We start from the raw sequence: 12,588 nt of genomic DNA, 5'->3' as shown, positions 1-12,588 counted from the left end.
ACCTGACAGAGCATCCCTGCTCGGTGCTCGGGCCTGCAAACTCTTGAACCTGGTTCAGCGAGTCCACACCATGTCATCGTCACAGGCGACGGCCTCACCTGATGAAAACTTCCAGGCTGAAATTAATGACATCATCATGCAGTACCATAGCGTGTTCAACGGAATGGGCATACTCCCATACCGATACAAAATCCTGCTCAAACCAAATGCCACCCCTGTGATTCACGCACCACGTCGGGTGCTGGCACCCCTCAAGGACTGCCTCAAGCAGCAATTACAGGACCTCCAGGACCAGGGCATCATAACAAAGGTCATAGAACCCACGGACTGGGTCAGCTCCATGGCCTGCGTCAAGAAGCCGTCAGGGGAGCTTCGAATATGCATCGACCCCAAGGATCTAAACCGCAACATCATGCGGGAGTATTACCTGATACCAAAACGAGAAGAGTTGACCAGCAAAATGTCTCATGCCAAATTCTTTACGAAGCTGGACGCCTCCAAGGGGTTCTGGCAAATACAGCTGGACGCATCCAGTCGCAAGCTGCGCACATTCAATATCCCGTTCGGTCGCTACAGCTACAACCAGATGCCTTTTGGCATAATCTCTGCCTCAAAAGTATTTCACCGCATCATGGAACAGATGATGGAAGGTATCGAGGGGGTGCAAGTTTATGGAACACATCGCTCGCCTCAAGCATGTATTCCACAGAATCTATGAGCATGGTCTCCAACTCAACAGGGCCAAGTGCTCGTTCGGTCAATCAGAAATCAAATTCCTTGATGCTGACAAGGTTTCGGCGATCAACGCCATGAAGACCCCAGAGGACAAGAAGGCAGTCCTCCGCTTTCTAAGGATGGTCAGCTTCCTCGGGAAGTTTATTCCCAACATGGCGTCCCACGCGACAGCTCTCTGCCATCTCGTCAGAAAGTCGATGGAATTCCAGTGGCTGCCCGCTCATGAGAAAGAATGGCGTGAGCTGAGGGCAAAATTCACCACAGCCACGGTTCTGGCATTTTTTGACCCTACCAAAATATCCACTGACGCGAGCCAGGACGGTATTGGGGCGGTGCTCCTCCAACGGGATGACTCCTCCTCCTGGGCCCCAGTGGTGTATGGCTCCAGACCCATGACGCCCACTGAGCAATGGTACGCTCAGATTGAGATGGAATGTCTGGGCCTCCTGACGGGAATCGACAAGTTCCACGACTATGTGTATGGCCTGCCAAAATTCACGGTTGAGACAGACCATTAGTCCATATAATCCAGAAGGATTGAAATGACATGACGCCTCGGTTACAACGAATCTTTCTCAAGCTACGCCGCTACGATTTTGAACTTGCCTATACGCCAGGCAAAGAACTCATTGTTGCAAATGCCCTTTCCAGGTCTATCACCACACCGTGTGAACAAACTGACTTCATCTGCCACATCGACGTGCAGGTGCAATTGTGTGCCACCAATCTTCCGGCCTCTGATGAGAGGGTCATCCAAATTTGTGAGGAAACGGCCAAGGATCCTCTGCTACAGTGTGTGATGCAGCACCTCACGAATGGCTGGCAGAAGGGGCAGTGTCCCCAGTTTTATAACGTCAAGGACAACCTGACGGTGGTGGACGGCATCCTCATGAAGCTCGATAGGATCGTGATTCCGCAGAGCATGCGAGCTATGGTGCTTGGCCAACTCCATGAGGGTCACCTTGGGGTCGGGAAATGCCGACGCAGAGCTCGGGAGGCAGTCTATTGGCCGGGCATCAGCCAGGACGTTGCCAACACGGTCCTCAACTGCCCCACATGTCAGAAATTTCAGCCAGCTCAACCCAAAGAAACTTTGCAGCAACATGATATAGTGACCTCTCCATGGTCCAAAGTCGGTGTCGACCTTTTCCACGCCAAGGGGCGTGACTATGTCCTCCTGGTCAACTACTTCTCCAATTTCCCAGAAGTGGTGAAGCTGTCCGACCTCACGTCGAAAATGGTGATTAAAGCCTGCAAAGAAACGTTCACCAGGCATGGGATACCGCTCACGGTGATGAGTGACAACGGTCCCTGTTTTTACAGCCAGGAATGGTCTGATTTTGCCCGGCTATACAACCTCCGGCACGTGACCTCCAGCCCCCACTACCCACAGTCAAACGGGAAGGCCGAAAAAGGGGTCCATATCGTCAAGAGATTACTATGTAAGGCTGCAGACTCGGGCTCCGACATCAACCTGGCACTGTTGGCATACAGGGCAACCCCACTGTCCACTGGGTTGTCTCCAGCGCAGATGCTCATGAATCGCACTCTGCAGCCCACGGTTCCAGCCATCCATGTTCCAGACCTTGACCACCTCACGGCCATACAAAAGATGCAGCAGTCTCGGGCCCAACAGAAATCAGCATACAACGCTCATGCCACGGATCTCCCCGAGCTGGTCCCAACTGATCGAGTTCGTGTACAGTTGCCTGACGGTGGCTGGTCCGCCACAGCTGTGGTGGTCAAGCAAGTGGCCCCGAGATTGTTCCTCGTCCGCATGGCTGATGGCTCCTTCCTAAGACGCAACAGACAGGCGCTGCGCAGAGTTCCACGCCCGCCACCTAACCATGATGTCCTGCCTCACACAATGCTTCCTCCGGACGGCCCTACCACGAGGCCACCGATCTACCAGCAATCCTGCCGACCTCCGCGGCCACCGCATTGGCGGCGGTCCCACCTATCCAAGTGCAGGCGGCCCCTGATCCACCCCTGAGGTGGTCAACCTGAATTTATAGACTGAACTTTTGCACAATTTTGTTACCTCATTGTTTTGACCTCTGTAAATATAGTTTTTGTACCGTTTCATCGGCCCTATATTTGCACTACGACACCTTCCTATGTACATAAGTTCATTTTAACACATTCTGCATATAATCACGCACACATACACATCCACACGTGTCTTAATATTTATTATCTAAACACAAACAATAAAAAAAAGGGGGAGATGTCATAATATACATCCATGTATATAATGGAGTACAGACAGGCAGTGATTGACACACAGGATGACCTGTAAGCACACAGAACAGAGCAGCCAATCACCAGACAGGACACGACCACTACAAAGCCAGAGGGCACCAGTTTTCCCGCTCTCTCGGGATCCAGCCTCTGAGACAGTCAGAGCTCGTGAGCTAGCCAGTGCAAACACTATGTGGTAGCTCGTAAGTCTGGTTAGGCTAGTATCAGGTCTCCAATCAAGTCAGCAAGGTGTCAACCCACAGTTCAACATGTATAAAAGTTTAGACGTTAAATAAAATCATGTTGCATCTTATCAAGTGTTGAAAGTCTGTCTCTCGCTACACTGCAATAAGTGCAGTCCACATCGACCCAGCCTGACCAACACATCAAGAATGCCATCCACCTGGGCAGCACGGTGGCCTAGTGGTTAGCATAACCGCCTCACGGCGCTGAGGTCCCAGGTTCGATCCCGGCTCTGGGTCACTGTCCGTGTGGAGTTTGCACATTCTCCCCGTGTCTGCGTGGGTTTCGCCCCCACAACCCAAAAATGTGCAGAGTAGGTGGATTGGCCACACTAAATTGCCCCTTAATTGGAAAAAATAATTGGGTAATCTAAATTTAAAAAAAAAAAGAATGCCATCCACAGTCATGCCCTCTCAGGTAGACCTGGTAGTGCACAGGTCCAGTGCCCAGTGGGGCAGAATATCTCTTTCCAACGTCAGAACTCTGTCCCAATACCATCTCCTCCTGACGTCAGCGTGCTGACCCAGTACCGCCACCTCCTGACGTCAGAACTCTGTCCCAATACCATCTCCTCCTGATGTCAGCGCCCTGTCCCAGTACCGTCTCCTCCTGACGTCAATGCGCTGTCCCAGTACCGCCACCCCCTGATGTCAGCGCCCTGTCCCAGTACCGTCACCTCCTGATGTCAGCGCCCTGTCCCAGTACCGTCTCCTCCTGACGTCAGCGCGCTGTCCCAGTACCGTCTCCTCCTGACGTCAGCGCGCTGTCCCAGTACCGTCTCCTCCTGACGTCAGCACGCTGTCCCAGTACCTACTCCTGACGTCAGTGTGCTGTCCCAGTCCCGTCTCCTCCTGACGTCAGCGCGCTGTCCCAGTACCGTCTCCTCCTGACGTCAGCACGCTGTCCCAGTACCGTCTCCTCTTGACGTTAGCGCACTGTCCCAGTACCATCTCCTCCTGATGTCAGCGCGCTGTCCCAGTACCGTCTCCTCCTGACGTCAGCACGCTGCCCCAGTACCGCCACCTCCTGATGTCAGTGTGCTGTCCCAGTACCGTCTCCTCTTGACGTCAGCGCACTGTCCCAGTCCCGTCTCCTCCTGACGTCAGCGCGCTGTCCCAGTAGCGTCTCCTCCTGACGTCAACACGCTGCCCCAGTACCGCCACCTCCTGATGTCAGCACCCTGTCCCAGTACCGTCTCCTCCTGACGTCATTGTGCTGTCCCAGTACCGTCTCCTCTTGACGTCAGCGCGCAGTCCCAGTACCGTCTCCTCCTGACGTCAGCGCACTGTCCCAGCACCATCTCCTCCTGACGTCAGCACGCTGCCCCAGTACCGCCACCTCCTGATGTCAGCGCCCTGTCCCAGTACCGTCTCCTCCTGACATCAGCGCGCAGTCCCAGTACCGTCTCCTCCTGATGTTAGCGCGCTGTCCCAGTACCGTCTCCTCCTGACGTCAGCACGCACTCCCAGTACCATCTACTCCTGATGTCAGCGCGCTGTCCCAGCACCGTCTCCTCCTCACGTCAGCGCGCTGTCCCAGTACCGTCTCCTCCTGACGTCAGCACACACTCCAAGTACCATCTCCTCCTGACGTCAGCGCGCTGTCCCAGTACCGTCTCTGCCTGACGTCAGCGTGCTCCCCCAGTACCGTCTCCTCCTGACGTCAGCGTGCTGTCCCAGTACCGTCTCCGCCTGACGTCAGCGTGCTCCCCCAGTACCGTCTCCTCCTGACGTCAGCGCGCTCCCCCAGTACCGCCTGCTCCTTATGTCAGTGTGCTGACCCAGGACCAAATTAAAGAAAGCAGAGTCTTCACACCAGAAGAGGTGAGAGAGAGCAGGTCACATGCCCGGCACGAACATTGATGGCATGCGATCCATGCTTTGGCCGCAAAATCCTGAAGGAGAATTTCCTCCATTTTGTAGCTGCCAGCAAGCAAACAACAGGAATGTGAAAAAAAACTGAAGGTGGGATCAGTTTGTAATAAGGAAGAGCGGGCCAGAGACAAAACCAGGCTCGGAACTCACAACTGAATCTGCTGGAGAGAGCTTCTAAGGAGACTCCACAGTGGAATAAAGCAGTGCTGATGTGAGCTCCAGGGTCTCTGGTGAACAACCCATTAACAAGAAGCTGAAATCGGGAACAAAGCAGTATAAAGATTAGTTCTTGAGATGTGGCTTTATTAATTGTGCCAATGTAAAGCAGGTTGCAATGCCCATGTGCGCTATGTGTCTGGAAGTACTGACGAATGAAAGATAAAACTCTCAAAACTTCAAAAGCTTTTGAGGACTGGGCATGGCGAGTTTGAGGACAAACTTCTTGATTTTTTTTTAAAGGATATAGTGAGAACTTAAAATCATCTGCTGCTGCTCTTAGCAGAAATGTAACATTTAATGACAAAGCATGTGAGACCATGAGGACCGAGCAGGCTTACCTGTCGTATTACAGGTAAGCAAAATAGCCAGTAAAGAAATTTGGGCAACATTGGCCACGAAGGTTGGCTGCCGTGGGTCCCAAAGGATGGCTGATTGATAAAAATAGGTCCTGGGCAAAAGATCTAATGGACAGACAGTTCATGTCTTGGGTATCCCTGGCCATGTCTGTGTTTAATTTCCACTCAGCGCAGTGAGGTTCAATTCAGACCCGAGTGCTAAGTGTCCCACAGGCTGACATCTCTCTTGCTAACTCTCTGTATCTTTCAGACTCCGAGATGCAGCAGAGGAAGAGGTACAGGCGCGCGATCGAAGGAAGTGACCCACAGCTCGCGGAGAAGTGGAGAGTGGCTGAAATGATTATGTTCCCGATGATTGCCATCCTGCTGATTGGACTGTAAGTTAATGATAATGAACCTGACCTCCACACCACTGACCCTGTAGTAATCCACGGGAGGCAGGAGTTCCGTCACCACACCAATATTTATTTGCAATAACGATATTACAGGAGCAGCTACAAACAGTACTGCTAGCAGTCCAGTCAACTTAAGACTGCTCACAAAGCCTACACAGGTGATTATATGGGCCCCCTCAATGAGCTATCATTGAGGGAGCTCATACTCCAATTGGCCAACCAATAAAGCCAATTGGAGTTCATTACACCACTCCCCCCACCAAGGTCCGAGGAATTCCTGCCAGCTAGCATTCCTCTGAGCTTCTTCCTGCTCCTCATGTCTGGGTCTGTCACCTCTGTGTCGTCTGCCGGGTCGTTCTCCGAAGTGGGCGGGGTGTACCTTATAGGTGCCCGTCTTTTCCTTGACGACCTCCTTGGAAGTTGTTCTTCCTCCTCCTCGGGGAGAGGTGGCGCGGCGGCCTCGTCGAGTGTGTCCATCTCCGACTCTGATGACTGGATGACGGGGTCTGGAGAAATTGCTCGGGGCTGGGGTGTGGGTATCCTTTCCGTCTGGGCTATCCCAGCTTGAGGCGGTCCTGCTTTGCCTGCCTCCAGGTGTGGTTCTGCTGCCCTTATTTGGTCTAGGTGTTTCTTCAGCACCTTACCTCCTATTGAAATCTCATAGGATATGGGCCCTGTTTGGGACTCTACCGTGCCTTTGACCCACGTTGGTTCATTCCCATAATTCTTGACCCAAACCGGTGCCCCCACCTGGAAATATCTCTGTTGCCGACTATTATCATACCCCCTGCGTTGGGCCTCCTGTTGTTTCTCCACTTTCCCCTTTAAATTTGGGAAAAGGAGACTCAGCCTCGTTCGCAGCCGCCTTCCCATTAAGAGTTCAGCTGGCTGTATGCCCGTTGTGGAATGCGGTGTGGTCTTGTAATCAAACAGCCAGCGGGAGAGCTTTGTGTCTATTGACGCTGCCGGCTGCTTCTTGAGTCCCGCTTTAAGTGTCTGGACCGCTCTCTCTGCTAGGCCATTGGTCGCTGGATGGTAAGGGGCCGTTTTGATGTGACGGACTCCGTTTTCCTTCAGGAATTTTCTAAATTCCCCACTTGTGAATGCCGTTCCGTTGTCCGACACCAATACCTCCGGAAGTCCATGTGTTGCAAACGAGGCCCTGAGCTTTTCAATTGTCAATGCTGTGCTTGCCGTGTTTACCCGATGGACGTCCAACCATTTGGAGTGGGCGTCCACTATCACCAAAAACATTGAGCCCATGAAAGGGCCACCTCCTTCTAGGATTTCTGTCGTTGTTACCCCACTCTGTCTGGTGCCAGAAACGGTCCTTCTCTGTTGGGGGAGCCTCAGCCGGTACTTCCCTCTGTCTCCAGTCAGTCCTGGCAGACTTGGGGGCAGTTCTGGGGTTTTCCTTTTTCCCTCTATTCCTCAGGTTTTTCCTGAGAGCGGCTATTTGGTAGCAGGACCCGTTGTGGTAGTCCCTCTCACAGGTATCTACCTCCATTGGCGTGCCCTGTAGTTCCTGCGCCCCACTTGCTGCCTTTTCTAGGGACAATGCGAGCTGTAACGCCTGCCTGCAGTCTAGCTCCGTTTCCGCCAACAGGCGTTTCTGTATTGTGAGGTTGTTTATACCACACACTAACCGGTCCCGAAGCATTTCATTTAGCGTCGGGCCGAACTCACATTTTTCCGCCAGCCTTCTCAGGCGGGTCAAGAAATTTGTGACTGACTCCCTGTCTTCCCGCTTCGCTGTGTAGAATCTGTACCTACGCAAAATGAGGGGTGGTTTTGGGTCGTAGTGCTCTTTCACCAATTCCGTTACTTCTTGGAAAGTTTTCGTGTCCGGCGCATCGGGATAAGTCAGACTACGTATAATGGCGAAAGCGGAGGGTCCGCACGCCGACAGCAGGATAAGCCGTCTCCTTTCGTCCGTCAGTATATCATTTGCCCGGAAGAAGTAACACATTCTCTCCACATACTGGGACCAGTCCTCAATAGCCGGGTCGAATGCCTCTAACCTCCCAAAAAACGGCATTTTTAAAATGGCAAGGCTTACCCTCCGAGTGCGGCAGCTGGTCTCTGCAAAATTCGTAGTTTACCTCGTCGCCACTGTAGTAATCCACGGGAGACAGGAGTTCCGTCACCACAACAAAAGTTATACCACACCAATAACGATATTACAGGAGCAGCTACAAACAGTGCTGCTAGCGTCCAGTCAACTAAAGACTGGCTCACAAAGCCTACACAGGTGATTATATGGGCTATCATTGAGGGAGCTCATAGTCCAATTGGCCAACCAATAAAGCCAATTGGAGTTCATTACAGACCCCATTCTCCAAAGCCCCCTCTTCCCCCTCCCCAAAACCTCCTCCTCAGTGACCCCTGCACAGCCCCTCCACACCTGTGACCCCCCTCCCCAAATCCCCTGCTCACCGAACCCCGCACAGTCTCTGAGAAGGTACAAAGCATCCTAAAATGGGAGGGAAATCAGACAGAGGTCATTGTCCACATTGGCACGAATGACAAACGCAGAAAGAGTAGCGAGGTCCTGCAACAGCAATTTAGGGAGCTAGGTATAAGATTAAAAAGCAGGACCTCGAGGGTAGTAATCTCAGGATTACTCCCTGTGCCACATTCTGGCGAGGCTAGCAATAGGGATAAAGTGAAGTTGAATACATGGTGAAAGAACTGGTGCAGGAGGGAGGGCTTCAGTTTTTTGGATCACTGGGATGTCTTCCAGGGCAGGTGGGGCCTGTACAAGAAGGTCTGCACCTGAACTGGAGGGGCACCAGTATCTTGGCTGGGAGATTTGCTGGTATGGGTTGAAACGAATGTGGCAGGGGGATGGGAATCTGAACCGTAAGCCAGCAAGTGTGGAGACTGGGGATGAGCATGGTATAAGGGGCAGGCTGGCTAAGAGAAAGGGCAGGCTGGGGGAAATCAAACTCCATGGGTCTGGAGGTCTGGAGTGCATCTGCTTCAATGGACGGAGTATAACAGGTAAGACAGATGAACTTAAAACCTTGATTCATGCGCAGAACCTGAATGTGGTTGCTGTAACAGAGACGTGGTTATAAAAGGGACAGGACTGGCAGCTAAATTTTCTGGGATATAGGTGTTTTAGGTGAGACAGGGAGGAAGGTAAAAGAGGTGGGGAGTTGCAATACTGGTTAGAGAACATATTACAGCTATACAGAGGGAGGACACCATGGAAAAATCAAGTAACGAGGCACTATGGGTAGAACTCAGAAAAGAAAGGGGGCTGTCATTATGATGGGGGTGTACTACAGGTCTCCCAATAGCCCACGGTAAGTTGAAGAACAGTTGGATAGATGTAGAAATAATAGGGTTGTTGTAGTGGGAGACTTTAATTTTCCTCATATTGACTGGAAATCCCTGAGGGCTAGGGGTGTTAGGGGTGTGCATGATGAGGAATTTGTTAAGTGTGACCAAGAAGGCTTTTTGGAACAATGGGCGGTATTCCCCCCTCCACCACCCCCCCACCGACGCTGGGTGGGAGAATCGACAGGGCACCGCGCAAATCGTGCCACGCCACCGCGGCCCCGCACGCGATTCTCCCACCCCACCGAAATCAGCGCTGCGCGAATTGCGCCGGGCCGCTTGGAGAATCGCCGCAAACGGCGAGCGGTGATTCTCCGGCCCGGATGGGCCGAGCGGCCACGCGTAAACGGCCGAGTCCTGTCGGCGCCATCCACACCTGGTCGCTGCCAGCGGGTACTCGCCGTGAAGGCTTGGGGGGACGGCCTGTGGAGGGGGAGGGGGGCTCCGTTCCGATGGAGGTCTGACCCGCGATCGGGTCTCACCGATCGGCGGGCCGGCCTCTCCATCCCCGGGCCTACTTCCCTCCGTGGCCGGCCCCAGAACCCCGGCGCCATGTTGGTGAGGGGCCAGAGCGTTCCGCGAGGTAACCGTGCATGCGCTAGTTGGCGCCGGCCCAACTGTGTATGCGCGGGACCCAAGGCGCCGCATCTTTTACGCGGCCATGCCGAGGCCCCTCCCCCGTAAACCGCGCGACGCCCCTACTAGCCCCACGGAGGGGGGAGAATAGGGCTCTGGGAACGGGCGCCGACGCCAAAGTAAAACACTCCGGTTTTTACTCCAGCTCCCGTTGGGAGAATCCCGCCCAATATGTGGATAGTCTGACTAGAGATGAGCTATACTGGACCTAGTATGAGATAACGAGTCCAGCCAGGTTATCAAAGTTTCAGTGGGGGAACATGTGGCGAACAGTGACCACAATTCCATATGTGTTCGGATACTCATGGAAAAGGAGGAGTGTTGTCCTGGGGTTAAGGTGCTAAATTGGGGGAAGGCTAACTACACCCAGATTAGGCAGGATTTGGAGGCTGTTGTTTGGGAGAGGCTGTTTGAGGGTAAATCTACATTTGGCATGTTGGAGTCTTTTAAGGAGCAGTCGATGGGAGTGCAGGACAGGCATGTGCCAATGAAAAATTTGGGCAGCACGGTAGCATTGTGGATAGCACAAATGCTTCACAGCTCCAGGGTCCCAGGTTCGATTCCGGCTTGGGTCACTGTCTGTGCGGAGTCTGCACATCCTCCCCGTGTGTGCGTGGGTTTCCTCCGGGTGCTCCGGTTTCCTCCCACAGACCAAAGATGTGCAGGTTAGGTGGATTGGCCATGATAAATTGCCCTTAGTGTCCAAAATTGCCCTTAGTGTTGGGTGGGGTTACTGGGTTATGGGAATAGGGTGGAGGTGTTGACCTTGGGTAGGGTGCTCTTTCCAAGAGCCGGTGCAGACTCGATGGGCCGAATGGCCTCCTTCTGCACTGGAAATTCTATGAATAAAAGGAAGGACAGGAAGGGCAGGATCAGGAACCATGGAGGTCATGTCTCACTAATTTAATTGAGTTTTTTGAGGAGGTGACAAAACAATGATTGACATGGGAAGGGCTATGGATGTTGTCGACATGGACTTTAGTAAAGCATCTATAAGGTCCCTCATGGCTGGCTGGTGCAAAAGATGAAATCCCATGATGTCAGGGGTGAACTAGCTGGATGGATTCAGAACTGGCTTGGCCACAGAAGACAGAGGGTAGGAGTGGAAGGGTGTTTTTCCAAAAGGAGGTCTGTAACTAGTGGTGTTCCGCAGAGATCAATACTGGGACTTCTGCTCTTTGTAATATATATAAATGACTTGGAAGAAAACGTAACGGGTCTGATTTGCAAGTTTGCGGATGATACTAAGATTGCAGGAGCTGCGGATAGTGAGGAATATTGTCAGAGAATACAACAGGATATAGACAGGCTGCAAAATTGGGCAGAGAAATGGCAGATGGAATTTAACCAGGACAAATGCGAGGTGATGCATTTTGGTAAATCCAATTCAGGTGGGAGCAATAAAATAAATGGCAGAACCATCAGGAGCATAGAGACACAGAGAGATTGGGGCGTGCAGATACACAGATCCTTAAAAGTGGCAGCACAGGTGGAAATGTTAGTCAAGAAAGCAGATGGCATGCTTGCCTTCATCGGATGGTGTATCGAGTATAAAAGCTCGTAAATTACGTTACAATTATATCGAATGCTGGTTAGACCGCATTTTGAATATTGTGTCCAATTCTCATCACCACACTACCAGAAAGACACAGAGGCTTAGGAGAGAGTACAGATCAGGTGAACCAGGATGTTGCCTGGTATGGAGGGTATTAGCTATGAGGAGAGATTGAATAAACTGGGATTGTTCTCCCCAGAAAGGCGAAGGCTGAGGGGCAACCTGATCGAAGTGTATAAAATTATTAAAGGTAAGGATCAGGTAAACATTTCCCAGGGCGGAATTGAAAATTACAAGGCAGCACAAGTTGTGAGGGGGGACAGGTTCAGTGGATATGTGCGGGGAAGTTTTTTACACAGAGGGTGGTGGTGGCCTGGAATGCACTGCCAAGTGAGGTGGTTGAGGCAGATATGTTAGCGACTTTTAAGACTTATCTGGACAGACACATGAACAGGCGGGGTATAGATAGGACACGTGATCGGCGCAGGCTTGGAGGCTGAACGGCCTGTTCCTGTGCTGTACTGTTCTTTGTTCTTGTTTTTGACCCACCTCACCCCAAAATCCCCTCCTCACCGACCTGCACAGCCACACCTCACCCATGACCGCCCTCCCCAAATCCCTTCCTCATCGAACCCCAAACAGACCCACTTCACCCCGACCATTCTCCCAAAAGTCCCTCCTCACCAACCCCCGCACAGACTCACCTCACCCCTACCCCTCTCCCCAAAATCCACTTCGCAGCGATACACGTGCAAGCCCCACCTCATCCCTGACCCCCTCTACCAAATCCCCTCCACACCGCCCCGCGTAGAGCACCTCCTCATCCCTGACCCCCTCTACCAAACCCCCTCCACACCGCCCCGCGTAGAGCCCCTCCTCATCCCTGACCCCCTCTACCAAACCCCCTCCACACCTTATCCCTGACCCCCTCCCAAAAATCCCACCTTAGCGACCCCTGCACAGCCTCACCTCACCCCTGACCACCCTCA

At 52.6% G+C, this 12,588-nt stretch overlaps 1 protein-coding gene across 1 annotated transcript in view; it reads left to right on the top strand.

The window, feature by feature from the left end:
- LOC119974183 overlaps positions 1–12,588 on the top strand; it is a 56,336-nt gene that overhangs the window by 39,227 nt on the left and 4,521 nt on the right. The window contains exon 6 of the mRNA XM_038812890.1: positions 5,919–6,045. Coding sequence (XP_038668818.1) covers positions 5,919–6,045 — 127 coding nt within the window. The remainder of the gene's footprint in view (positions 1–5,918; positions 6,046–12,588) is intronic.

Source organism: Scyliorhinus canicula, chromosome 12 (assembly GCF_902713615.1).
Source record: "Scyliorhinus canicula chromosome 12, sScyCan1.1, whole genome shotgun sequence".
Taxonomy (NCBI): Eukaryota; Metazoa; Chordata; class Chondrichthyes; order Carcharhiniformes; family Scyliorhinidae; genus Scyliorhinus; species Scyliorhinus canicula.
The sequence above is the reverse complement of the archived record's forward strand: the minus strand, read 5'-3'. Positions and strand labels throughout refer to the sequence as shown.